This window comes from Halichoeres trimaculatus, unplaced genomic scaffold (genome assembly GCF_033239565.1).
Source record: "Halichoeres trimaculatus isolate MK-OKI-2021-1 unplaced genomic scaffold, fHalTri1.1 fHalTri1_scaffold_17, whole genome shotgun sequence".
Taxonomy (NCBI): domain Eukaryota; kingdom Metazoa; phylum Chordata; class Actinopteri; order Labriformes; family Labridae; genus Halichoeres; species Halichoeres trimaculatus.
The window spans coordinates 17,323,321-17,350,643 of record NW_027437195.1 but is presented as its reverse complement, the minus strand read 5'-3'; the positions used below and the strand labels follow the sequence as shown (position 1 = coordinate 17,350,643).

General features: G+C 41.9%; 2 protein-coding genes across 10 annotated transcripts in view; both read left to right on the top strand.

Annotated features, from left to right (window-relative positions):
- Nucleotides 1–15,714, top strand: part of LOC141806232 (AT-rich interactive domain-containing protein 1B-like) — a 276,933-nt gene extending 261,219 nt beyond the window's left edge. For 7 of the 8 annotated variants that reach the window (XM_074691607.1, XM_074691606.1, XM_074691600.1 and 4 more), the window contains 8 exons: nt 4,328–4,469; nt 6,377–6,546; nt 7,364–7,496; nt 10,070–10,189; nt 10,300–10,375; nt 11,045–11,780; nt 12,107–12,237; nt 12,536–15,714. In XM_074691607.1, coding sequence (XP_074547708.1) covers nt 4,328–4,469; nt 6,377–6,546; nt 7,364–7,496; nt 10,070–10,189; nt 10,300–10,375; nt 11,045–11,780; nt 12,107–12,237; nt 12,536–14,371 — 3,344 coding nt within the window. In that variant the 3' untranslated portion in view covers nt 14,372–15,714. The remainder of the gene's footprint in view (nt 1–4,327; nt 4,470–6,376; nt 6,547–7,363; nt 7,497–10,069; nt 10,190–10,299; nt 10,376–11,044; nt 11,781–12,106; nt 12,238–12,535) is intronic. The other variant, XM_074691602.1, reaches the window with a different exon arrangement.
- A 5,594-nt stretch (nt 15,715–21,308) lies between these two features.
- Nucleotides 21,309–27,323, top strand: part of LOC141806660 (palmitoyltransferase ZDHHC14-like) — a 57,517-nt gene continuing 51,502 nt past the window's right edge. The window contains exons 1-2 of one of the 2 annotated variants that reach the window (XM_074692286.1): nt 21,309–21,902; nt 22,520–22,814. In XM_074692286.1, the coding sequence (XP_074548387.1) occupies nt 22,573–22,814 (242 nt within the window). In that variant the 5' untranslated portion in view covers nt 21,309–21,902; nt 22,520–22,572. The remainder of the gene's footprint in view (nt 21,903–22,519; nt 22,815–27,323) is intronic. The other variant, XM_074692285.1, reaches the window with a different exon arrangement.

Below are 27,323 nucleotides of genomic sequence, written 5' to 3'. Positions count from 1 at the left end.
TTTAAGTATTAGCAGCAGACCTACAAATGATACCCTTAAAAAATAAATGCACTTAGTTTCTGCACCTCTGCCTGAGTTAATATCAGAGGCCCCACCCATTCTTAGATCTGATTGGCTAAAAACAGAGAAGTGTCACTGGCAAGCTCTGTAGAGTTCAAAAAGGTCAACTTGTTTGAATCTTGGAGTGTTGCATAAAGAAATAGCGGATGCTCATGACATTTTGTGTGTATGACACCTAACACTGAGCTGCATTGTTTTGCATAGAAAATAGGAGCCATTAGTGGACTGAGGCCTTAAGGGTGAATGTGCCGCTGTTGTTTGTTGGGTTATGATTTTGCATTAGTTTAAATACTTCTGATGGTTTGCTTGCTATGCGGCTAATTCAGCTAGAGGTAAGAAGGGAAAAGATTTTGTAATTCTGCTCCACTGAAGAGAACTTACAGTACAATGTCTTGCAAACATTTTTTGAAGAGTATATCCTGTCCCTCTGGTTTGCGTAGTAGCTTTGTGTGGTTTACAGCTCAAAAAAAAAATCCTTGTTTTATAAAATCTTTAATTCAGCTTCCATCCAAAACACTTAGTTTCAGGAAATTCAGGAGTCATCATCATCATCTTAATGTCCATCTTATTGTGGATAGATCTCACGTTCCCAATAACCATGGATGGAAGGACAGGTCAATATTGTCACTTCTTAGCTCACACCTGAGAACCAGCATGTCGTCCTCACCTTGTGGGAAAACATCAGGCCTTGCACCAGTTAGCAATGACATGCTACAGGCTGCTAACAGCTGATTTCACATGAAAACAATGCAGCCATGGTTACATGTAGGATCTCCAGACAAACACAGAGCAAAACATTTTTTTTAAAGATAAATTAATTGATGAATTAATTTTTTAAAATTTCAGCAAGTGAGGTGAAGATTTTGTGCTATTTTTAGAACAGACTGTTGTGCGCTGCAGAGGTTGAAAATTTGCTCATTTTTAACTATGGACATCAAGCATTTACTTTATTTCCATGTTTAAATTTTTGGAAAGCGTAGTACCTCCTCTGTAACATTACTGCTGGTTTAATGAGGTGAGTGTAATAATGGTGAGTCATGATTCAATCATATTTGAATTTGGAACCCACGACTCACATTTGTTTTATAACAGTTCTTTAGAGGTCAGGTTCAACTGTTTTGGAGCAGCACCAGAGCACAAACGGTGCTTCTGTTTGTGTACATTGCCCTCTCTCTTTCTCTGAGTCTTTGCACAGTTCTGACTTTCAGGAGCAGAGGAGGACAGATAGAGTTAGAGCAGTGTAGAGCAGTAAGGTCCCATCTCTAATTTGCAGCGGAGATGAGAAAAGTGACCCTGGCTTTTAAATAGAACATCAGAGCACTTCACCTGCCTGAGACACTGCAGATTGCTTTCCCTGCTTGGTGGGAAAGAGCAGCTACCTTCATTTGCATACACACACATATGCAGTATGCATGATTTTACTTTGCACACACACACTCATGAAACTGTATATGTTTCCCATTGCTCATAACACTTTTATGACTCTATTCAAGAAGATCTCACCAAATCATTATCGTAAATTACTATTTCCTTCACATGAGTTGATGAGACAGTTGTACATATGCTGAGATCTCTGCTTTGTGAAATATGTTGAGGTCTATCCTTGATTGGAGATGCACGTCTGCATTATAAGAAGCCTATGCTGCAACATTTGATTGAAGAAGAGTCATGTGTATAAATTTATTATCACCAGCATTTATGGGAATATATGGTCCACATAAAAGTTTAGTCTTTACAGCCAGTGTTAACCAATACTAAAAAGCTCCATGAAGCCCTGTTCAAGAAATATTTTTGAAATCACAATTTCAGACTCATATTCTTGTTTTAGCTGAGAAAGAATCTGCTATGACTTTGCGGTGAAGGATCATGTCTATAGCTTAATCAACAAATTGTGAATTGTTGATGCTTTGATTTCTCTACCCTCAATGTACTGTGGTTTTAAGAACTGCTTTTTCACTAAATTAAGTTCATCAAAACATGGCGACATCACTCCAACATTAAAGAAAACTTCGCTTCAAGATAAATTGTTTGCTTGAATGCTTTAAAATCAGAATAACTAACAATGAGCGAACCCAGAAAACAAGAGCAAAGAGCGATTTTAGTCCTGTGAGGTGATAACCTTTAAATCATAGAAAATCATTCAAGCCTAATTATAAATGACATTTCAGGTGCCGTCACAATCTTTTTTTACTTTCTCATAAAGCAGTGAAGATAATCTGACTATTGTTGACTTATTTATGGCTGGAGGAATTGTCTGGATGCTTGTTTCTGTCTCCATCTGACTCCGTGATTCAACATCTATTACCTACAGAAATGAATTTAAACTTTTGCACATCAACATTTATTTTACTTTATAATAAAATTATTCTGATGACATGACATGTCAGTTTTGTTACAAAAATGGGGAAACACTTAAAAAAAAATAAGCTTTGAAGTGTCTGACTCATTCCCTCTGTATACGTCTGTGTCAGTGTGGTATCAATGCTTTCCTGCCCGGTCTGCCCGCTGACACCCAGCCAGCCTATATATAGACTGACAGCCCAATGATGTCACTGAGGGAGTTTGTCCAGCGGGCTGGTGGGGTGTGTGCATGTGTGTGTGTGTGTGTGTGTGAGACAAAGACAGTGCATGTGTGTGTAGTGGTGTGTTTGTGGAGTGATTAATGAGGACTGGAATGTGGAACGTAAACAAACTCGACCTCGCCGTCACCTTTCATTCACAAAACTGGCTCAGCTGACTGACTTTTTTTTCCCCCTTAACCACCACCACCACCACCACTCCTCTGGATTATGTCACCCGCCGACACACATACACACACAGCCTGTCCTGCACACACATACACATCAAACACCAGCCACATGCCTTTTGCAAACACACACACACACACACTCGTGCACTTTTATCCCCCTCATCGCCTCCCCTGTCATTCCTTTCTCCCTCTAAATGTGGAGCAGAGGCCACTTGAGTTCACGCTCTCCTCCACCTCCCCTCCACCACCCCCCTCTGCTCTGTATTATGTCTGTCTGCCTGGCTGCTCTTGAGGAACAGTGAACCTCTTAACCTTGGCTAACCCGATCGTTGTTTGCACTGCTCCACGTGTGTGTGCATGCGTGTGCGTGTTCATGTTTATCTGGAGCAGGGATATCCCAGGAAATGAAGGAGCCCTAATGCTCCCCACTCCTTCTCTGCCCTCTCTCCTACCTCTGCTCAGCATCATGGGATAATCATCTCCCTGTTTCTTTCTCCCACTCTCTTTCTCTCCATCTCCTATGATGTAGAGGCAGGGGGTATCATTGAATAATTCAGACTTGGCATGAATTTTTAAAGCTCTGCTTTTTTTTTTTTTTTTTGCATGGAAACGTGCGGTGCAGGCAAAGGCCAGCGAGGCTGCTCCAGAGAAAGTCTTCTTACGCTAAATGCTCATTAGGATACTTTCTTATTCTCTCTTTCTCCGTCTCTGTCATCCTTTCAGCTGGAACGGGACACACTTTCCATTAAACCTGCTTCTGGGAATTTGTATCCCTGGGTTTTATCTGGTGGGGGGTTCTTTATGTGTTGGGCCCTTGTGGCTCAGCACTCTGATAATTTTTCAGTCATCTGAACTGACAAATTCATAGAAATGTGGTGTCATAACAAGAGAGCACACTGATCCATTTTTAACCCCAGTGTGAGGATCTGCACACCCTTTTGTAGGCTCCTCACTCATCCTCAGGAGACGTTTCCTGCAGTCTAGGCTCTAACATAATTGTGTTAATCCCACTGGTCGACATATACATTATAATTTTTTTTAAACATATGCCCCTAAGCTCAGCCCTCCTCATGAACCCTTCACCAATTCCATGAGATCCTTAAAAAAAGGCCTGCAAAATTATCCTCCAACAGTTTCCAAACACAGATTTGTATTTTGACTGCTTAAGTGAGCGATCCTTCCCTCCTTTCCTCTCTCTCTGTCCTTTCCTCCTGCCTCCTTTCCTCTCCCCCCTTGTAAAGCAGCCCCACAGTCCTCCTCGTCTCTGCCCTCATGTCCGCTGTTTGCTAAAGCTCACTTCTCATGTAGGGCATCACAGTTAGTGCTTTGGCCTTAAGTCCAAAGTTATCTCTCTAACACAGCACCTTGCTGCAGCAGAAAGCCCACTATGGCTGTTCAAGCTCAAATCCAGCTCCAAGATCTTATTTAAAGCTTCGGGGGAGGCCTGCAGTTTTGACTCTGAATTTTCTGAAATATTTGGCTGGCAGACGTAATCACAAGGATGCTTTTGTTTTCCAGCTAACTCAGGCGGCTCCCTACAAGGCCCTCAAACGCCTCAGTCCTCTGGCAGCAGCTCCACAGCGGAGGCAGCAGGGGATCTGAAACCCCCCACACCTGCTACCACCCCTCTGGGACAGGTCACACCCCTGCCCCCCAACAGGTACTGCACACACATTCTGCAAAAACACTACACTGAAGATCTGCTACAGATATATGAGGTGATGATTCTTAGATACTGATGTTTCTGATATTATTATTATCACTATAGGATTAATATAACTGCTGCCTTCACTTACAGCGTGACAAATGAATGGTCTGCACAAGCCACTCCTTATGAACAAATATAGTCTGGTGGTGTTTGGTGTAAACCTGGGTTGTAAATATTTGCTTGTTAAAAGAATGAAGAGGATTAAGCTTTGTTCACGTTTACACAGGTGAAACTAAAACAGACTACAGAATTATTTGCTCCATTTTTGCTACAAGATTTAAGTGTTTTATTATTATTATTATTATTTTTAATTATTTATTTATTTATTTATTTATTTATTTATTTATTTATTTATTTATTTATTTATTATTTCATTTATTTATTAATTTTATTTAATTTATTTATTTATTTTATTTATTTTATTTATTTATGGGTGGTCTTGAATTATCTCTGTCTATACTAACTTTACGTTTGTTAAGGGTGCGAGCATCATTGTTTTGCCTGTTTTGTCTGCAGCCAAAATATGTTTATTAATTTTGTAATATAAGGTGTGGAGGATGTTATTTCTTTTCTTACAGTGGTTGTTCCAAGACTGTCTAATTAGCTTCTTTAAAACCTGTGCTGGAGCACACTTGTATGTGAATGAAAAAAAAAACAACATCATGAACATCAGAACACACATTTATCTTGTACTGTTCCTGAGTTTTCAGACTTTTGAACTTACCTTAACGTATCTATCCCGTGCTTCTATTTATTCTTCACCAAGTGCAATCACAACAGAAAATGCTTCATCTTCATCAAGGCCCCCTGAAATCTTATTGGCCGCCCTGATAGTCTTGACAAAACCCTAAACTCTGATTGGCTGATTGCCATGTCAGTGTCGTGAGAACCTATTGGGTTTTGCTTCAGGCTAGTTGTAGCTTTTCCTCAAGTTTTGATGTGACACATTTATTTGTTGACACTTCAAGGCACAAAGACTAAACCCAGTTGCCTCATACTGCGTCTCCTCTGTCCAGTCTCTGTCCTGCTCTCTCATTGCTCCATCATCAACCAGGCCTCAGCAACATGAATCATGAAATCATGACTGCAACCTTACTGTAAATGTATTTGTTGTTCCTATCGCACCAGTGTAAAACCTTTCCTGCCATTGTGTAAAGTCATTTTAAAGGAACAATCATGTTGATTACCCGCCACGCCCACTTTGCGTACTCACGCTTGTGTCGTGCTGATGAGCAACCGTGCCAAAAACCATGCTTAAGCACCACATGGGACACTCATGCTCAAACAAACAGGACAAACCCACTGTGAGTGCACCTTTTGATGGTTACTTTGGACATACTTCTCTTCTCAAAGGCCTTGAAAAATAAAGCATAGGGTAAAAGAATAAATTAAGCATTGCCATACTTTTGTGTTGCATGACACTTTAATATTATCTGTCAAAATAATACCGGAGAAACAAAAAAGGGATAAAATGCCTCCTAATAGAAAGGGTTTAGCTACCCCTGGTAAAAAACAAAAAAAAAAAAAAAAGAAAAAAAAATCTGGCCCCACCTTTGTGCTTCATTTGGATCCACAGTGGTGGATGAAGCTTATTCTGCATAGGGACTTAACTAATATCTCAAAGTATCTTTTATTTCTCAGGTTTGTTTACCATAATTTTTTTATTCTTTAGCTATTTCCTGTTTGAAATGTTGAATATATCAATGAAATAATCAAAAACTACACGATTAAACGATACCACACACCTCCAAAGTCTGTAAGACTATTTATAATTATCTCCTCAGTGTGTGTAGTTTATCAACACCACCTTTCTCACACAGCTTCCACTCTCCCTCCTCCCTCATTTCTCACCCGTCCAGAAGCAGTGTGAGTGTCCAGGACCCCTTCTCTGAGGTGAGCGATCCGGCCTTCCAGAAGCGTGCTACCTCTCTGCCCCCCTCGGCCCCGTACCAGCAGGGCCTCAGCATGCCCGACATGATGATGAGGATGCAGTACGACACCAAGGATCCCTTTGCAGGGATGAGGAAGAGTGAGTGAAGCACAAGCTGAGACACCCTTTTACCCACCACTGAGCTTTAACCTGTGTTCATCATGCCACAGGATATATTTCCTTGTTTCCGTCATTTGAACTGCACGCTGCCTTTAAATTAAGACTTTCAAATTTACAACTTTATCACACCTTGCATAGCTCTTTGTCAAAATGCATCCCGCGGCGTTTCTCCTTTCATCAGTCTCGTCGGTCTAATTCATTGCCTCGTCCCCATGTTGTCTCAGATCAGGACAGATGTGTGTGTTTTACTATTAGAACTATAAAAGAGATGAGAACTGATTGTTACACCACACGTCCCTTTATCGAAAACACAGCAGTTCTTCTGATCTTCTTGTAGCTTAGCCTTCGTCTCATCCTAACTTTGCTCAGCCTTTTCATCCTCCTCGTTTCCAACCTTTCATCCCCTCCACCCCGCTGAGAAGCACCTGTTTTGACCAACTCATGTGGTTTAGTTTTCAGAACAAACAGGAGTTTGAGAAAGGATAGCGGCTCCTCTGAAGGCTGAGGAGAATGGAGTCTGAATGAATAATATGGTGGATGTTAGCTGCATAACAACAGTTGCAGCCTCAGAACAATAGGTTTAATCATGGAGAGTGCTGAATATTCATGGAGGAAGGCTGCCACCTGGTGGTAAAGAATATATGGGCTATCTTTTAGTTGCATGTTAAACCTCTCATACACTGATAGTCTTTTCTCCTTTAAACCATCATTTATTCACTTTTGGTCAGGTCATCTTGATTTATCTTTTTTTTTAATGATCTGAAAGCATCACATTCAGTTTCATCTCTTCTCGCAGTGGCAGGAGCTGATCCCTACATGCCCAGCCAGATCCCAGGCAGTGGTATGCAGGACATGTATGGTCGACCCCCATCAGCCCTGAGCATGAGCCAGCGGTCACAGTATCCCTATGGGCCGGGCTATGATCGCAGGTACGAACACAAATCAACAGGAGACAGTGGTGCATCTGTGGTTTTATCCTGTTTTTATGATTAATGGAAAGGTGGCTCTTATTGCCTCATTTAGATTTAAAATATTGGTAATACAGATGGTATAGGAAGGAGGATCTGCCATGTTGAATGCCATCCAGAACTTTTGAGTTTGGAGCTCTAGCGTAGCCAGGAACAAGACTTCTGGTGTGCATCAGATAAAGTGATTTTATCCACAACGAGTATCTAATTTCTAAAGGTAGACCCAAATAAGCTCGGCTTTTTATCAAAAATCTTTTTTATCAAAAATAAACATACATATGAAAATGTTTAATATTTTCAAAAAAAGAAAACAGTGACTTTAAATTACTATTTACTGTATATTTCAATAAATTAGTCCAATAGTTCAACTATTACAGCATACACCTTTGACCTGCACCCGACAGAGCAGTCCTCTGTTCACAAGATGTCAGAGTGACCTACTCAGGAGTCAGTTAGTCTCTCATCTCAGATGATCCAGTCAGTCAGTTGTAGTAAACAAAGAGCTTTATTATACGCCCTGTGCAAAGCACCCAAGAGCACAACACAAGTGACACTGTGAATTCAGGCAAAACAAACACACACACATCATTACACACAATTTTTAAAACCTAAATCATAACTTTTGACATACCAAAACTGATAAAGACAGAACAGTATCTGAGTATATGGAAAACCATGCAAAACAATAACAGAATAATGATATGCAGGGGATCTTCTTCTGATTTTGAGTGAAGTGAGTTTTATAATAATTAGAGCCAGTCTCTTACTAACTGCAAGTCGAATTTTAAATAATTAATGAAGTTTAAACATCTCTGCCTTGTGCATGGATGTTGGAGCGCCACCTGTTGTTGTGAAGGGAGAAATATCCTCTTCAGGTGTAGGCCTTGTGTCTGGCTGGAAAGATCACGAAGGCAGTAAAAAGAGAGCTTTAACATTTAACATTGTTGAATGAGCACGTTTGGTATCACTTAAAATGTGGCCAACATGTCCCAAGGTGTTTGTGTCACAGTCAGGTCCCAGGTTTTTTGCTGATTGGTTGGAAGCCGGATGTTTATTTTGTGTGTTTAACAATTCAAATTACAATATGGACAATTAATGTAGTTTAAAAATAATAGTTAAGTTTACATCTGTTACATGTTGATTATCACTGCTCATGGTAGACACTGTAAATTAAACTGCAGAAACTGCCTGTATGAAGATAAAAACAAATCTCTGCATTGACATAGTAAATATAAGCAGGATATAATTAGCTCGTTTTCTGGTCTTGTGAACTGCATGGTCAACTATAATGAAGTGATTTTATTATTTTTTGGTAAATTTAAATTTTTTAAAACCTGAGCAGATTATCATATCAACAACAGATTAAAGTAAGATAACCATAAAATATATGCCAGAAGGCAGGGAGTATTTCTCATCATGTGTATGTTTTGTATACGTGTGCTGTATAGTTATTAATGTAAACTGTGTCGTTTCCATGTGACACAAAGTTCCTGCTTCTATGGGAGTAACGGGAGCGTGTCCAGAAGCTTGCAGCTGAATCTGATCCTTCAAACAGATTCACTTGTTAGAGTAGAGTAGCAGGGCCTTGTTTTTAATGATATATGTCACTTTAAAACTGAATTTAAAACCTAAGGTTTAAGTTATAAACTCACTTTGCCTTTTGAGGGGTACAGGTGTGTGAACCAGACTTTTAACTTATCCCGAACAAAGCTTGACACTGTACCATACAGTGTATGTGACAATGTTTATGTTTCGTTGAGTAGAAAAATATTATTATTATAATTTTTATCAAACATTGCTTCTGAAGCAACACCGCTCATCTCATTGTTGATCTCGTCTTGTACACGTGTAGCTAATGTTGTTTCCTTTTAAAAGTCTTATGCAACAATTTGTGTTGATTTCTGCAGTAGAAAATTAAAACAAAAGAAAAAAAATGTTAGTTTCTTTAACTGGACACTTTGCACTTCACTTGCTTTTATGCGGATGTTTTGTTTTAATGCTTTCATCTTTTTGTAAGATGACCTTGGGTGTCATGAAAGGCGCCCCCAAATAAATAAAATATTTAAGTTTCTATCAATCATATGGCCTGATACCTTACCCAACTTAGATATTAAAAATGCCTAAACATTTAAAGTGTTAGCACCACTATTAATTTAATTCTGTTTCATAAACAGACAAAACTTCTCACAGAGTCTTTTAAGGAGACTCTGAGATGCCGAGCTTGCGTGCTGGATCCTCTCAGTGTCTCAGGATCATCAGAGAAGTTTCATGCTGCTGCTCCTCCTGATTTTTGTTGTGCAAACTTGACAGTCTGACAACATTCAAGTCCTGCTGTTTTCTCTCTGGCACCATGGTGATCAGTAAATATAGCGTGTTGTGTTTGAGTGAAAGCAAAAAGACGAGAAATGCACACATACCAGAGTCTAACTGAGACTGAGACAACAGCCACAGTGGGTTAACAAAAAAGGACTCAGGTTTAATTGGGATCAGCATTTAGTGGAGGTTTCAAAATGTTTCCTGTGTTTGATCCTCAGACCAGACCATATGATGGGAATGGAGGGGAGCATGGGTCCCCCTGGGAGTCAGAGCAACATGGGGCCCTCTAACAGTGAAGGCAGCATGTACTCTCCCAGCAGATACCCTTCACAGCAGAGGTCTGTGAGCACCTGATTTAGCACAAATGAAGTGTCTTTATGTGACTGTGCTGATCATTTATCAAAATGCTGAGTAAAATAACCCTCCTCTTTCCTTTGTGGTGTTTCAGACATGACGGCTACGGTCAGCAGTTTCCTGGGATGCCATACGGGATGCATCCGTCAGGGATGTACCCACAGCAACAGGTGAGAGGGAGCCCATTCCTATTCATTTTTTTATTTATTATCTCTGTTTATTCCTAACTCAGAAATGACACTTCGATACAGAGCTTGTTAGGATATTGTGTACTGAAGGAGTATTTTATAAGCCAACAAAGACAAGAAGTTTACATCAATACAAACATGAAGTGTCCTAAAATCACCTCAGCTTCATTTCTTAATCATATATTTTATCAATTATCTCATAGCCCATTTTGCAAGGAGGAAAATGCTGTGTTTTTGCTAAACTACCATCGTTACCTTTATCTTCTCTTTACCCTGTGACTTAACCTTTCAGTGGCATCATTTCTACAAGCTTTATCAAGCTTACTGTGGTTTGGGTTGTGTTTTTTTAAGGCCTTTCCTTTTTCATTGTTTCTATGAATTATTAAACTGACCATCTTGTGTTTTATTTTGTTTTATTTAACTGTACTTTACTGTATTTAGGACTACTTGGAACTCAGTTTTAAACAAAAAATCAGAAGTACCATCTGTCTTTATTTGCAAGGCAGGGGGCTTTACAAAGCTGACAAACTGTGACAAAAGGAGCAACTTTACTTATTTGATGTCTATGCAAGATCATTTCGAATTCATCAGTTTGCTTGTCTGTGTCTGAGTGAGAAGTAAACAGGAACCATCACTCTCTTGCCTTATCAGGGCTACAAGCGGCCCATGGACGGCATGTACGGTCCACCACCCAAGAGACACGAGAGCGACATGTACGCCATGCAGTACGGCAACCAGCAGCCGGACATGTACAACCACTACGGTGGTGGGTACTCGGGCCCTGAACACAGACCCCTCCAGGGGCAATTCCCCTTCCCCTACCCCCGAGACCGCATGGCCCCCTCAGGTCAGAGCCAGCACAATATGATGGGCGGAGGGCCCACTCCTAACCATGCTTCTGAAGGCCCCAACATGTGGCCCTCCAGGACAGACCTCGGCTACCCTTACGCAAACAGACAGGGCCCCCCCTCTCAAATGCCACCGTATGGCTCAATGAGCAGAGATGACATGGACGGGCGGCCAGGGCAAGAGCCATGGCACCGTCAGTCTCCCTACATGACGTCATCAGGCGGGATGCCCACCCTGTCGTCACGCCAACCATCTTCGTATTCTAACTCTCCCTCCATGGCAAACCACCTGCCCAGGGCGCCGAGCCCGGGGGCCTTCCAGCGATCCATAGACTCTCGGATGTCACCCAGCAAAGCACCTTTCATGTCCCCCATGAAGATGCACAAGCCTGGAATGAGCATGATGGGCCCTCAGGGCAGCGGACCCCTCAGTCAGTTTCCACCAAATCTGAGGCGGGACCTCAACTACCCCCCAGGTTCAGTCGAGTCCAGCATGCCCACTCTGAAGCCTCGACGCAAGCTCAACTCCAAGGACACTGGTGAGTCCTGTTGCTCTTTTGTGTTACACGGGCTGTGATGGTTGGATCCATGGAGCTCTTTGATGCTAATGTGGTAAATGTTTAATTTTGGCTTTTAGCCTGAAAGTTGAAAAATTACAGTATTTTCACACCATGAAATTACAATTTTATGCCTACCTTTGAAAGCTCAACAAAAATTTCATGCAGAACTAGCACAACATGGGGTATTTTTTTTTTTCATTGGACTCACATTGATCTACTCTGTTCAGCGTTCTCTTTCATCGTTTGGACAATGTATGATCCCCTTTTTTTCTTTTGGCTCTAAAAACCCACTGTTTTAATCCCAGGAACGCCTGAGGCCTGGCGCGTGATGATGTCTCTGAAGTCAGGCCTGCTGGCAGAGAGCACATGGGCTTTGGACACCATCAACATCCTGCTGTACGACGACAGCACAGTGGCCTCCTTTAACCTCTCCCAGGTGAAAACCAAAACCATCACTGCTCATGAACAGAGGAAATCATGTTTTCTGCTAACACATACTGTGACAGGATGGCACACTGTGTATCTCTGTGAATCTGATGCTGTAGTTTAACCCTGTCTGTAGTCTGGATCCAAAGAGGAGGAGATCTTTAAAGGGACATCATGCAATTCTAATTTGTTTTTAAAAAAGTGACTGGAAATAAATCCTAATGAAATCCAATATCTCAGCTAGCTTGGGAACACATTTGATTTCCTGCTGCTTTAATTTCTGTCATGTGTTTCTCTTTCCTGACCAGTTGCCTGGATTCCTTGAGCTTATTGTGGAGTATTTCCGGCGTTGTCTGATCGAAATCTTTGGTATCCTGGAAGAGTTTGAGGTTGGGGCCTTGCCTCACAAAACCACGTCAGACTCCTCTGCTGACCAGAAAGACGAAGCCATTCCCGAGCTGGAAGCAGACTCTGCTGTCCAGTCTGGACCTGAACCTGCTCCAGCACTGGAGACTGAAGTGGAACAAGATGGAGGCATAAAGGAGGAAGCTGTACCAGCTTGTGCAGATGCAGAGCCAGACGAGGTGAAAGGTGAGAAAGAGGAGTCAGAGGAGAGTTTAAGGAAAGAGGAGAGGGAAGAGGAAAAAGAGAAAGAAAGAAAAGAAGAAGTAGAAGAAGAAAAGTGCGAGAAGGCATCAGAGAGTGCAAAGGACTGTACAGACATGCACGTTTCAGAGCTAGAACCCAAACCTAAACAAGCCAGTAAATATGACAAGTTCCCTGTTAAGATTGTTCACAAAGAGGACCTGATTGAGGACATGACAGAGCATTTAGGATATGTCACTGAGTTCACCAGTGGGTTGCTCCACTGGCAGGCAGGAGGAGGTGATTCCACAGCACACATTCAGACACAATTTGAACCCCGGGGTGATCCACCAATCAGAGCCCAGGACAAGACGAGACAAGAGAATGACAGGGAGAACAAGGAGGACGGTGCACAGGAAAAAACTCTGAAACATATCACCGCCACCATCGATGACGTTCTCTGTGCACGAGTTGAGGCACTTTCCTACGCCCACCCTGCGCGCTCCCTGCCATCTTACCCCTTCAGGGTGCATTCAGACGGAGAGCAGGACCACATCACCCTGCTGGAGGATGAGCCCCGCTGCCTGGATGAGGCTCCGCTCTCCATCACCTCCGCCTGGCAGGACTCACTTTCTAAGCGCTGCCTCTTAGTCTCCAACATTGTCCGGAGCCTCTCCTTCATCCCTGGGAATGACTGTGACATGTCGCGCCACCCAGCGCTTGTTCTCCTCCTGGGCAGGCTGCTCCTGCTGCACCACCAGCACCCAGAGAGGAACCGGTCGCCCCCCACATACCAGAGAGATGAGCAGCAGGAGCAAGGTCTGTCTAGCAGCAAGGAGGAGTGGTGGTGGGAGTGTCTGAGTCTGCTCAGGGAGAACGCCATGGTCACTCTGGCCAACATCTCTGGTCAGCTGGATTTCTCCTCCTACCCCGACACAATCTGCCTCCCCATCTTAGACGGCCTGCTTCACTGGATGGTGTGCCCTTCAGCTGAAGCCCAGGACCCCTTCCCCTCAACAGCCCCTCACTCCCAGCTCACACCTCAGAGGCTGGTGCTGGAGTGCCTCTGCAAGCTCAGCATCCAAAGCGGCAACGTCGACCTCCTGCTAGCTACGCCACCTTTCAGCCGGCAGGAGAAACTCTTCACAGTCTTAGTCCGCTATGTGGGTCAGAGAAAGGCACAGGTGTACAGGGAGATGGCCGTGGCCGTCCTCTCACACCTTGCTCAAGGAGATCCAACAGCTGCACGAGCCATAGCCATGCAGAAAGGCAGCGTGGGTAATTTGGTTGGCTTCTTGGAGGATGGAGTTAGCATGGCACAGTACCAACAGAACACTCACAGCCTGCTGCACATGGGGCACCCGCCCATGGACCCACCCAGCATAAACATGATGTGTAGAGCCGCAAAAGGCCTGTTAGCCATGGCTAAAGTGGAGGAGAACAAGACAGAGTTTGTGCTGTATGAAAGCAGATTATTAGACCTCTCAATCTCCTCGGTGCTCAACACAGGAGTGGTGGCCATCATTTGCCAAGTTCTCTTTCACTTAGGGAAGTCATGACAAAAGGAGAGAAAAGACTCATGTGACGGACATTGAATATTTCTGTGTTTTTCTATTTTTATTTATCAAAATGACAGAAAATGTTTGTTTTTTTAAAAGAAATATCCACAAAAACAAAATATCTCTATATATGTATAGCTTTGGGGCCCCTGTTAAAAAAAGAAGTGGCTTTGGGATTTGAAAGCTCATTTTAATACAAATATTTAATATCTGCTGGTGTTGGATTGCTACGTTTGATATTCTGTTTGGCATTTGTTTTTGTTTGTTTACTTTTTCAGCCAAAGCTGCCACCAGATTTTGGTGCTGATTTATGTGGTTCCTTTAGAGTCGATGAGTAGTTGAGATGTTTTTCAGTTTTATATATGCTAATATACTCATCAACATTTTGTTAATGGAGAGTATTTATTTAAAATGTGACACTGTACAGTAGTTTGAACTTTTTTGCCAACACTCATGGGGGAGAAACACTGACTTTTTAAATCGAAATGTATATGTCTCCATCGCTGGATGATAAAACTGTGCAATAGGACCAGAGCAAGTTGTCCCTTTTTGAGAACAAGGAGATGTTACTCTTTAAAGACACATGCAGTGTGTGCTCAAGGCCATGGGGAGGCAGCATTGCACCAGCCAAACAACACATAATAGAAGCGTGTCTGTCAAAAGAAGTGTCTAATTTATCAATCATAGCCTCAACAGCGTTCACAGATGGACTTTGTGTTTCCTAAGCACTTGTGTTATGTCTGTATTTTTCCATCACTGTGTATATAAACCGTACGATGGACGCACATATTTCTTTCAGTCTCAATTGAGCATAGCAAGAGATGGGACTTTGTGACTATAACAAATGCTTTTATTGTTGGTAAAATTTGTTATTGTTATTATACATATTTTGTTAATGGGGTCAAATATTTGAACATTGCAGATGTACCTGATGTTTCAATGTAAAATTCCTGTATGCATTGTATTATAGCTGAGAAAACAATCGCTTTGGTAATCAAACATGGAAGTGCCAGGGTGAGAGGATATTTAGGAGAGGCTACTTTATGAAACTGAACACATTTCTGTTTGTTACTGTCCTCCATTCATGTCAATGGGCATATTTTTAAAACTACATAATGCTCTAAAAGAAACGTGTGAAAAGAACCTTCAAAATGTCCTGAAAGCTCATTGTAAACTTTGCCTTTTTTTCATATGACTCCATGTCTCCCTTTTATTCAGTAAACACATTTATACTCTGTGCTGCACATGTCACTAATAAATGTACGATGAACATCGTTACGCACCGGAGACGTTGCATTATGTCCAGACAATCTTAGGCCAATAAAACAAACATCAACTGCTTACATGGACTCCTTTATTGATTTTGTTCAGAGTAATTTAATCACTGACTCCTCCAACCCCGCAGTGACTGAAATGCATGAGTCCAGAGAACACATGATAAGAAGACTTGAAGACATTGTTTGCTTGACATTAAGCGATTTACCGTAAAGATAAAGACAGCTTCCCTTCAAGTGTCATTACCACACTCTGTATGGATGCTGTGGCTCAAGGGTAAAGTCGCTCATCTCTCAGGCATTAGGTTGTCATTTCATATCCAGCTCTGAACATGCCTAAGTGTCCTTGAGCAAGACGCTTTGAGCCCTTGATTGCTTCTGGTGGCATAGCTGGTGGTTCATGAATGTTAGCACCTTCTGCCATCAGTTTGTGAGTATGGTGTCAATGTTTGAATGGGACAATTATTGTTAAAGCTTTTGAGCTTTCCTGTTGGTTTTAAAGAATGAAACATTAAATAAAACATTATTTTTGACTTTTCAGCTGAATGTAAAAAACGTAAACATATTTGCTTGATTTAAAAGATGTTAGTCTGCAAAACACAGTGGTATCAGTATAATGTGTGAGTTCTTCAAGTAACATGAGCAGAGTATATTACATATGGAAAGACAGATATTAACACTATGATGACTCTTCTAAACTCACTAGAGGTGAGCTGCTGTAAAGGGTTATGAACTTTGGTATGAAAGCTCTCCCATATATTTCTTGATCAGTCTTTTGGAGAAGGTACTTGGCTGTTTGTCCAGTAGGTGGTGCAGTGGGTGATCAGGATTATTCATAATGGATAAAAGTTAGTTCAGACAGTTTAGTGCAAAAGATAGCCTGTAAAAACGAAAGACATTATGAACAATTTCTTTAAAATAGAATAGAATAGAACTTTATTGTCATTGTAACAAGTACAACCAAATTTAAGTCACAGCAGCAATCAAGAAAACAAAAGTAAAAAAGTGTATAGAAAGTGCAAAAAGGTCAATAAGAAAAAAGATGATGACAGCTTGTCTATCAATGTCCAGTTCAGCCAGCCTCCACCTCCACAGGGTCCAGGACTGAGCTTCTTCAGCAGTCTGTTCAGTCTCTGTCTCCTAGATCCTGTCTGCTCACAGCAGGTGAAGTTCTTCCAACATGGCGTTGGTGTCTGATGTTAGCTCTGTTAGCCATGTCTGTGAATAGCATGATGCTACTCTGCCTTCTGGTATTCCCTCTGTTGCTGGGTTAGCACGGCTAGCTCATCCATCTTATTGGAGATAGATCTTGTGTTCCCAATAACGATGGATGGAAGGACAAGTCCATGTCGTCACTTCTTAGCTCACACCTGAGAACCAGCACGTCGTGCTCACCCCCTTCTCCTCACCTTGTGGGAAGACATCAGGCCTTACACCAGTTAGCATTGAATGCTACAAGCTGCTAACAGCTGAGTTCACATGTAAACAATGTGGCCATGTAAAAAGTGCATTCTCAAAGAAACAACAATAACAACAGCAAAATATCCCAGTATATCATTTACACATGAGCTTTACAACTCAAAGATCCAAGTGTATTTATGAAAGCACAAAAAACTTACTCACATGTATCTGGACTTGCAAAATAACAGCAAAAGGGTCCCTGTGTTATTGGTAGGATCTAAAGAAGTCTACAAAACTCAAGAATATTGGTAAACTGGAGGCCATTGTTTAATGAATGGCTCAAGATCTCTGCAGGTCATAATAGCAAAGATGCTTTTCATAAAAGTGACGAATAATTTTGAGATTGCAATAATAATTAAAAGTGCAATTTAATAATCTAATAACAAAGAGTTAAAAGATTGTAAATTCAGTTGTTTTTTTTTTTTACATAATTTGCAATGTGAATTGAGTCCAAAGTCCAATTTCCCTTTCTGTGAGACGACCTTCAATGGAAATGTCCACTTTAATTACAACAAATGAGCTGGTTAATCTTGAAATCAATACTTTATGTAACCTCTGCCGAAGTGGATGGGTAGTTACAATCCCCATGGGGTGAGTTCTTCTTGTTTCATGTCTGAATCCTGCTCACCTTGATGGAATTTTACCCAGCATAACCATCTACTCACTATAACTCTTAATGACTTAAAATCAGATCCCAACCTTAACAAACTGCTGCATAATTCACAAACTTAACTCAAAGGTTTATGTCACTTATTCTTAGATTTCTTTTCATATTAAATCAATGACAATACTCTTGAACAGCAGCACTAATTTTCAAGTAAAGCTTTATGTATACTTTATATTAATAACTGTGGTTCTAATTTTCATAAATTGCAGATGACTGCTCACACACATGAAACTGTCTGTCATTAGGTTTTTTTTTTAGCATCTACTGACAAGAGAGAAATGTTGAATAATGCCCCAGCACGCCAAAGGCTGCATCCACTTTTTGTGGCACTGAATCTGATGAATTGATAACTGTTCTTTTTTCCCCCTAACTCTGTATATTCCAGTTTTTTGAACAGAATCCTCAGTTTCCCTGTTCCCAGAATTGTCTGTTTCCTCTTTTGCCTTATTTTGACACTTTTCTCTGTCTCATTTTCTCAGCCAGGGGAAATGTGGGCACAGTATCAAATCCTATTTTAAGCTGCCTTTAATAATAGAATTCCTGAGGATGAAATGAAAGCAATAAACACGCTGAGTTTCTAAGGCTGATTGGCTGCAGAATGGTGGAGTCACTCATCTTTTTATTATTAAAATCTGACACCTGAAACTTCTCACAGCAGGCCTCAGAGGTGTTTTACAGACTGATGTATTTCTGTTTTTCTGATAGAGAAACTATTTATTATATGCTTTTCAGGTAAGTCTACAACTATCGCAGTGCTGTTTTGAATGTATACACCTGAACATGTCCACCAGAGCCTACAGACCTAAGTGTTTTCCTTTTCAGACAGTTATTTCAAGTTTGGATAGAAAGTGGGTTGCTGTACTTTTTTGGTGATGGAGGATGCGTTTCACGTAGGCAGTCAACCGCAGGAGAAAAACCTCCCACACTCCTGTGCCTCTGAGAAGCTGAGTCATCGAGCTCTGACAGGATGGATGTGGTGGCTGAGGGGAAGCCGGGCCAGTCATTGGCTCTTGCTGGCCCGGGTACACTGCCCTGCTGCCTCTCACCGCTAACGTAGGTAGATAAATGAGCTCTGGGTGAAAACAAAAGGGAGTGCTGTGACCTTTTAAAGGGATGTGTTACAATATGTGTGAGGGAACCATGATGTAGAATGTGTTTTTTTACAGGCTGAGTGTCAAATAAAAATGGCAGTACAGGCTACTCATGATCAGACTGTTCTTTTATCCCGCTCAGCTTATCTAAATGAAACAATGTGAATGAGTGCTGTGCTTCAGGCTCTGTGTTGCTCTTGGACTCAGCCTCAAAGGCCCTCTCATGTCTGCTCATTTTCTTCCACAAACACAGCCTCAGCCGTATGTCATCACATTGCTTAACAAGCTCCGCACTTAAGGAATTAATCTGGCAGGTTTACAGTTCATTAGCAACCATTTAAAACATCCAAAGCTCCCCAACTGACTAAGTGAAACATGCCCCTTGAAAGCTTTGTATCATGCCCTGAAGCCTCGGCCAATCGGGCTCTCATGCAGTTTGCAGATGCTTTAACTGGGCCAATTTCAAGTTCTCTACATGACCACTTCCTTTGAAATGATTGAGCATTAATGTTTCTCATTTCCAAACTGATAAGTTTGCTACAAATGCATAAAAGTGCAGAGGAAAAAACATGTCCGCCTCCCCGCATGATGTTTGATTCAGAACAATTAAGCCTTCTCACATTACATGAAATGCAGCCAGACTTCTTTTCAGAGAAAATGGATAATTGCACAGCTGTGGGAGTGAATGTGCTGAACTGCTCAGGTGACTTCAGAGCTAAAAATGAGGAGGTGTGTGTGCACAAGTGTTGCCTCTGATTGTGTGCGCGCGTGCATGTGCGTGTAGGTGTTAGGAGGAGGACAGATGACAGAGGAACTGTAGGCTGATGATGAAATCATTTGTACTTGTGCAGGCTGAACAGGAAATTGTGAAACAGTAGAACTGTTTTTGGTGTGAGTATGAGGCACAAGCTGTGTCTGTTGTCAGGAGAAACAAGGTTAATGTGGATGATAATCCCTACATTTATTTAATGATTCATGGTATCACTTTCCTGTAAATGGTATGTTCTGTTTAGGCTGACATCTGAGGAACATTACTAAAGTTTATTGCATGCTGGGAGATGAAAATGAAGGAACATTTCATTGATGAATGGCTGGAACTGTAATGATCACCACTATGAAGTAATACTGCATTAAAGTACCATTTCTTCATTTCAACGTTCGGTTCAAACCTAATCCAAAATGTACCCTCTTCTTCTTCCAGACTGCCAAACTTTATCTGAACCTAATCCGAAAGTCCTCCTCAAACCTCATCCAGACTGCATCTGAACGTCTGATTCAAACCTAATCTAAACCTCATCTGGACATACAGTTCAAACCTGATCTAACCTACTCAAACATCTGGTTTAAATTTAATCCAGATCTCATCTCGAAGTCCAGTTCGAGACCCATCTAAACCTCATCTAAATGCATGGTTTCAAACCTAATCCAGATCTCATCCGAACATCTGGTCGGAACCTAATCTGAAAGTCAAATCGAACCTAAACTGAACTTCATCTGGGCATTCAGTTGGGACCAAATCACAACCTCTTCAGGACGACTTGTTCAAACCTTATCCAAAAAAGAAAGGACCTTCAGGCTCTGGACTGGGACAAGAAGGAGACCAGAAGACTGACTTCTGAACTAGACAACTTCAAAGAAAAGAGTGTTCCAGTTCCAGAAGAAACAGGGGGATCTCCAGCAACTGCTCCAAGAGATTTCAGAGAGAAGCCTCAGGGAGACTGAGGACATGGAAACAGCACCCCACCAACAGCCTTCAACAAATAATGTAGGACACTGTCAGCCCTGCTGTGGAGGAACACCTAACCAAAAGGGATGAACCTGAGGCCAGGAGGGACAAGACAACTCTCTGCCACCAGCACCCTTTGACATGACCTGGGAGAAAAAGAAGAAAAAGTGAAAATGGAGTTATGAGAACTTTCTTTCTGGTGAAGGAAAAGGGAGACAAACAAATACAGACATGGGCGTGCTAGTCTTGTAATCAAAACTGCCCAAACTGGGATCAAGACACTTCCAAGACCAGAGGGTATCGAGACCAAGATAAGACCGAGACTAGACTGTCAATGCTGTGGCAAGACAGAGAGCATGTAAAAGCAGTCTCGAGACCAAGACCGGTCTTGAGAACTGCACGCCTACTAAATGGACACAAAGCAACTGCATGCAGTTAAATATTAACTCTGCTTAAAAGTAGCCTGGAAGCGCTACCTAACAGCAAATCTGATAGGCAAGCGTTACAAAGAAGTTTTTTTGAATAAAAAAAAAAGCGTGTTTTTTAAGTTTGTAGCCAGTTTAAAAAGATAAATAAAAGAGATGTTTTTATTTATGACAGGGGTGCACCAATATTTGACATTGATTATTTACTCAGCTGTACCCCAGGGTCACCCAGGGCCCTCCCTTTGCACGCCCCTGCTTGTAAAGAAGCCGGAACGGACGCGTAGAGGTCCCAAGACCGCTGTTTGGGAACCCCTCTAACAGCCCGTCCTCCCTGTGCACCTCCTTAGTAGTGACTTCAGCCTGGGTTGGAGGGGGAGGAGCAGGCTGGGAAGCTCTGCTCTGCTCCCATGTTGATATTTGTTGTTTGCGAGGGTGGCAGCTCGGTGTGTTAGTGAGGGACACAATGTGCACGGAGGGTTGTCGGCTGGCCTGCATGCATGCTTCTTGGGAAAGGCAGCAACTTTTTCCGAAAATGCAGCTGAATGGGGGATATTTATGATGATTTTTTCGCCGTTTGTTGCCGTGAAACCTTTGGACATATGGCTGTAAGGTCCCGCTTGTTTCGTTATGTGCGCAAAGACTCTTAGGGTCTCCGTGAGGATGCTGGAGCTCGTCTGAGAACACCCCGCTGAGTGGTCTTTCTCCGGATTTCCCTTTTTAATCAAGTTCTCCTACGACGAGGGAGGTGGATTTCAAACTATTTTCTACTCTTTAACTTCTAAAAATGATGTTCTTCGCTTTGTCATCGGTTCGAAACAAACCTGGATAACGAAAGGAGAAGCTACGTGACAACACCCCGACACGACGACCAGCGTTACTTTGCTTCGGTAAGGCAGCGCTTCAACTGTCGCTTCAGAAGCAGAGCAGCAAACAGCCGGGATGTGAAGCTGTGTGTTGCCTGTAACGTTATGTGTTGACAGCGCAGCTTTCACTCATTCCTTCATTTTAGCTTCTGTAACGAGGAAAACGTTACACATAAACAGTATAATTAAGGCGTATGTCTTTTGGGGGCGGGTGACGAGCTAGCCCCTGAATGGAAAAAAATAAAGTTGGCAAACGTTGTAATATTAAGTTACCAGTGCCTCTCACCAACTCGCTAGCGGTGTTAGCTTTAGCAGCAATATCGATTCAGTTGCTATAAAATGCTAACCAGGTTGCTTGCTAACAAAGGCGCTTTTAACATGAAGCTAAGGTATGTGTGAGCTTCTAGTGAAGTTATTTGGCAAGTTAGCTCCCATAAGTTTTGCGAAACGTGCTGGGCTTGAGCTGTAGCATTGCTGGAGCCCAAGTTAGTAGTGTTTTTAATACGCTACTTTAATGCAATGAGAGTTAGCTAGATATTATTGATAACAGGAAGTGTGTCTTTCACTAATCACAAACTTTTCCTTCATACACCAACTGCTGGTACTATTAGAAAAGACTAAACCGTTTATTCTCTTCACAGAGGCACATCTGCCCCGGGATTTATTGAGCTGTGGGGATTTTTAGCAGCAGTTGATGCATCTCGGGGTATCTGAGTCCATGAGAGAGTGCGAGTACAGCCAAATAAGCACTCGCAGCTCCACACCAATGGAGACCCCCTATAAGAAAAGGACCCCAAAGAAGAAGAAGTGGGAGTCCTTCCCAGGACGGAATAAATTTTACTGCGATGGGAGGATTATGATGGCCAAACAGACAGGGGTTTTCTACCTCACCCTTGTTCTTATTCTAGTGACTTGTGGACTTTTCTTCACCTTTGAGTAAGTATTGCTGAAGTTTGTGCTCTTTTTCTTCTCTTCTTTTGCTCACATCAGCTGTGAACTTATTGCACACTGACATTTGGATTAGGGATTTAATTTCATGGGCTCAGCTGTCAGAGAAAAAAAAAGTTTAGATATGGGTCAGTTATGTCACTGGCATCACTGGGTTTATTTCCTATGATCTCCTCGGGGCTCAGGGAGATGTCAGTAAAAACTGGATGAGGATTAGGCATGGGCTTCTCTGTTTTAGGAAATGCAAAAGTTACAATCATAAAGTATCTGTTCAAGAGGCACAGTACTTTTCCAGGACTGATGATGATGTAAACTACCCTAGCATTGCGTTACAAAGTGAGAATTACCTATTTTAATATATTTACGTCTTTTACATGCACTTGCATGAAAGTAGGAAGTTGGTTTCTGTTTCAAATTTAACATTAATGTTTTGCTATGCAGGGCTTGTTGTCAGAATACCCTCCAGCTAAAGGGTTTGTCCTTAAATTGCTCAAGTGGGCAAACATTAACTCAACTGAAGTATCCTTGTGCAGGATATTGAATCCTGACCTGTTGAAGGGCTTGCCTCCAGGAAGAATGGCACTTATGTATAGAGTGTGTAATTTGACCTGTATAGTAACAACATGCTAATTAGCAGAGAGTCGATTTACAGTTAGTGTTTGTTATCTGTCTCAATCAGTTTCTGTGAAACCAGATCTCCAACCATAGGTCATGTCACAGTTTTCCTTAGCTGTCAAAAATCCACCTTGGACGTATGGATTGGATTTTAGTGTGTGTCTTTGTGTGCCACCTACAAACCCTTAATCACAGCCATGTTATCCCAAAGGAGCCCTCGGCCTTGGTCCCTCTGGTAGACAAACCTGTAATCAACAGGCAGAATGTAGTATTTCCTAACAGTGTCTCATCCAGCCTCTCATCATCACCTCATTCTAGCCCAGCTGTGTCTGGAGTGCATGATACAGCATGCAGACACATACACTGACCTGAGTGCTGGGCTGTACAACCAGAGAAAGAGTGGTTACTCAGGAATAATGAGAGTTAATGCACTCTCATCTGTCATTCTGGAAACTCCATCTTTGCTAGATAAGATTCCTGCTTCATCTTGAGATTTGTTGTTCAATCGGGCAGTCCTTATCAGGCCAAAGTGCTGTAGAGCCAGAGAAAGCTTAATGGGCAAAATATGTGCTGTGGTTGATGGCTGCTCTTCAGTATCAGGGTTGTAAAGACACTTCATACTTAATGATCTGGGGCTTGATCAGACCACAAAGAACTAGCTGTCAACTTTTTTGACATAAATAGTTCACCAGTACTTTGGAAATATAATTTTTAGATTAAAAAAGAAATTTATGTCATATTCCAAACCGCTGTCAGATTGTTATCTGCATCTGAAAGTTATGCAGTGCTGCACATGTATCAGCAGTGACCTCTGGACCACTTCTTCTTTCAATGCATTGTCACCACACAGATACTGACATAACTCATGAGCAAAGGGCAGACTGCAGGGGAGACAACATAGCAGGATTTAACTACATCTGCCTAAAGCAGAGAACAGTTGTAGAAATATGATTGAAATGGGAGGGAAACATACTGCACTGTCCCTGTGAACCTGGATGTTCCCCAGCACTCAAATGGAGGATGCCAGATGCTTCCTGATGATACCTCTCCCCCTCATATGGCTTCATTTCCTACATTGTGGCCAGTCAATGGAGCCCAGTGTACTGTCCTCTGTTTGTTGTGACTACAGGGGACATTTTTCAGGAACGCAGCGCAACCACAAAGCCACATTTCAGCTTAGATCTGTCCTCCCTGCTCAACTGTCCATGTCCCCAGGCTGACTGAGCCCTCCTGGCTCTCCTCTTGCCCTCCCCTCCTCCTCCTCTCAGCTGAAAGCATACATTTATTGGACAGGGTGATAGTCAGCAGACCTGCGCGCTGCCTTCTGTTGTCATTATCTGTAATGCGTTTCGATTAGATGTGTTTTTCTAACCCCACACTCTTGTCAGCATAGTGAGACACAGCTCTGTGTTCAGATTGAGAGGGATCCTTCTGTCATTTGAATTGCCTCTGTATCCTATTATAGTTCTTAAATGAGGCTGTGCTTTGAAGACACCTGGTCTATTTCTATTTAAAGATGATGTTTTGATCTGTGAAATCCAGACAGAGTCAACAGATGGCGGGTATTTAGGGATAGAGACGAGCACATATTGTGTACCCGAGGTTCCTCCACGTTTTAATTTTTCTTGTTGCTTGTTTTCTCTGACTGTCTGAGGGGTGCTCAGCCATGCACAATAAACTGTTAGTGACCCGCAGACTTTGCTGTGTTTATTATTGTGTGGCTGGCTCCCTGCAGACGTCCATGTGTGCTGCTTGTGCACATGTTGCCTCCTCTCCCTCATGTCTTGTGAAAGTCCAGTCTGTCCGATGTTTGGAGAAAAATTGATCTTAAACTCACCAGGAAAAGGATTTACATTTTGGATTAGTAAAGTTTGGGGATTTTTCAAAGGATCATTGTAGGGCTGGGATTAACACTGTGCTCACATTTATGTTCTGATTGAAGTTAGGTGATTGCATAACCATCAGAGGAAATGTCAGTGTAATATTCTGCTCAAGGACACTTTGATATGTGGGCAGAAGGAGTCGGGCATACAGACACTGACCTTGTGTGTAATGCATGTCCAACTACTTCTGAGCCTCGGCTGTCCTGTCTTTTCTTTTTCATGTGTGTGTTGTGTGCATTTCCTGGTTGGATCAAACAGAGTTAACAAAGCCACTTTGGTCCCTGTTAAAATTTAATAGGCAATTTATTGAACAAATGACTTATCACACCCAGGGTGCTCATGCAGGTCACATGCAGCGCTTGCATCATGTACAGAGGCTGAGTCCTGACAGCAGAGCATTGGTTTGAGTCCAACCAAAGCCTTTACTGCACATGATTCCTCTTGTCTTGCATGTCTTTATATTTTTCTGTCAGGTAAAAAAACAAACAAAACAAAAATCAAAAATAGAAATTACCAAATATTTTTCACATTTATCATCAGTTTGTAGTTTCCTTTCTTTCATACTTACATGCATAAAAGAAAAAACTGAAGGTCAGGTCCCAGTGAAATATTAGGTAAAGAGAACATTGACCAAGGTGGCACAGCTTCATGTTTGGCCCTGCCTATTCTGTGACTGGGTATGAGTGCCATTTCCACACATGTGTGTTTAAAGAGCTTTGTTTACTTTAGATAACTGTTGTTTGTTAAACGTTTGCATACAGCAAGAGTTACTCTGTAAGGAAATTGTGTACCTAATGACTTGTTGGAAGTTTGCCTTTATGTAAAATGTGTTTGTCGCTGTAAGTTTTCACCCGGTAAAAGTGTGGTGCTATATTGTTACGTACAAACCTTACTATACAATCTGGTATATGAGGTGTACTTCTAATACTTGTTACCACTTAAATGTCCAGACACCATGTGAGCAAAACATAAAACCTGTGAAACGTGGGGGAAGGTATTCTATGGGGTTAAGTAATATCTCAGGAGACAGCACTAGAAGAAGCAAGTAACTTTGACGATGCAGAAAGCACTCATTTATCTGGCACAGAAATCAGCTTACAACAGCGTTCACCTGTGATCTATTTAACTTGTGAAAACACAGGTATGCTGTGAAGTAAACAAACCCTGCGGCGTGCTGGTTTGATTGGAAAGACTCCTCTATGTACGACAAGTGACCAGCGTAGGTGTGTGACACATGTTGGATTGATCTGGGCAGTTGGTCTGTCCCTGACTATAGGCTAAGTTTTATGGATAGCTAGCAGGATAGCCAAAACAAATGGTAGCAGCTAGAAAGAGCTACACATTGACATGGAAACTTCACATGGCCTGAACCCTTTTCCCTCTTGGAGTCTCCCAGAGCAGTCTGGGTCGTAGATATCAGTGCAATGTCTATTCCAGATCTGTTGATTATCAAAACTGCACTTCTTCCAGCGGTGACACTACACCTAGAGCTCACAGTTGGCCATGAAGAACTGCTTCAGTAAGACACTCTAAAGCCCGGGTCTTTTGCCAGAACACCTCCTCAACAAAAGTCTGATTCAGTGGTACAACAATAGGTCAGTCTTTGATTTAGGAGTCCTGCACATTCAATCTCATCTAATTTATGTCCTTAAGTGAAGCCCGTTACTGTTTATTTATAGTGCTTGTTGCGAGCTGTACGCTGCCTGGCAGTTTTATTCAGCACTCTTGTCGTACACTGCAGAAAGCACAATGCCTGATTTCGCAGCTGCATCTGTAGTTGTCTGACCTGACGTTTCTGGCGTATCTAAATAGTAATTGGCACAACTCCTGATTTGATTACAGGAAGTTCAGTTGTATTAGCAGGTTAGCTACAGTGTTACTGTGATAAATTCCATTTGATGCTTTTGGCTTCAGATGAGGACAGACAGGTTTCTTCTTCTCATAGAGCAACATCATTTTCGCTTTCTTTCACTGGAAATAAAAATGAAAATGAATAAAC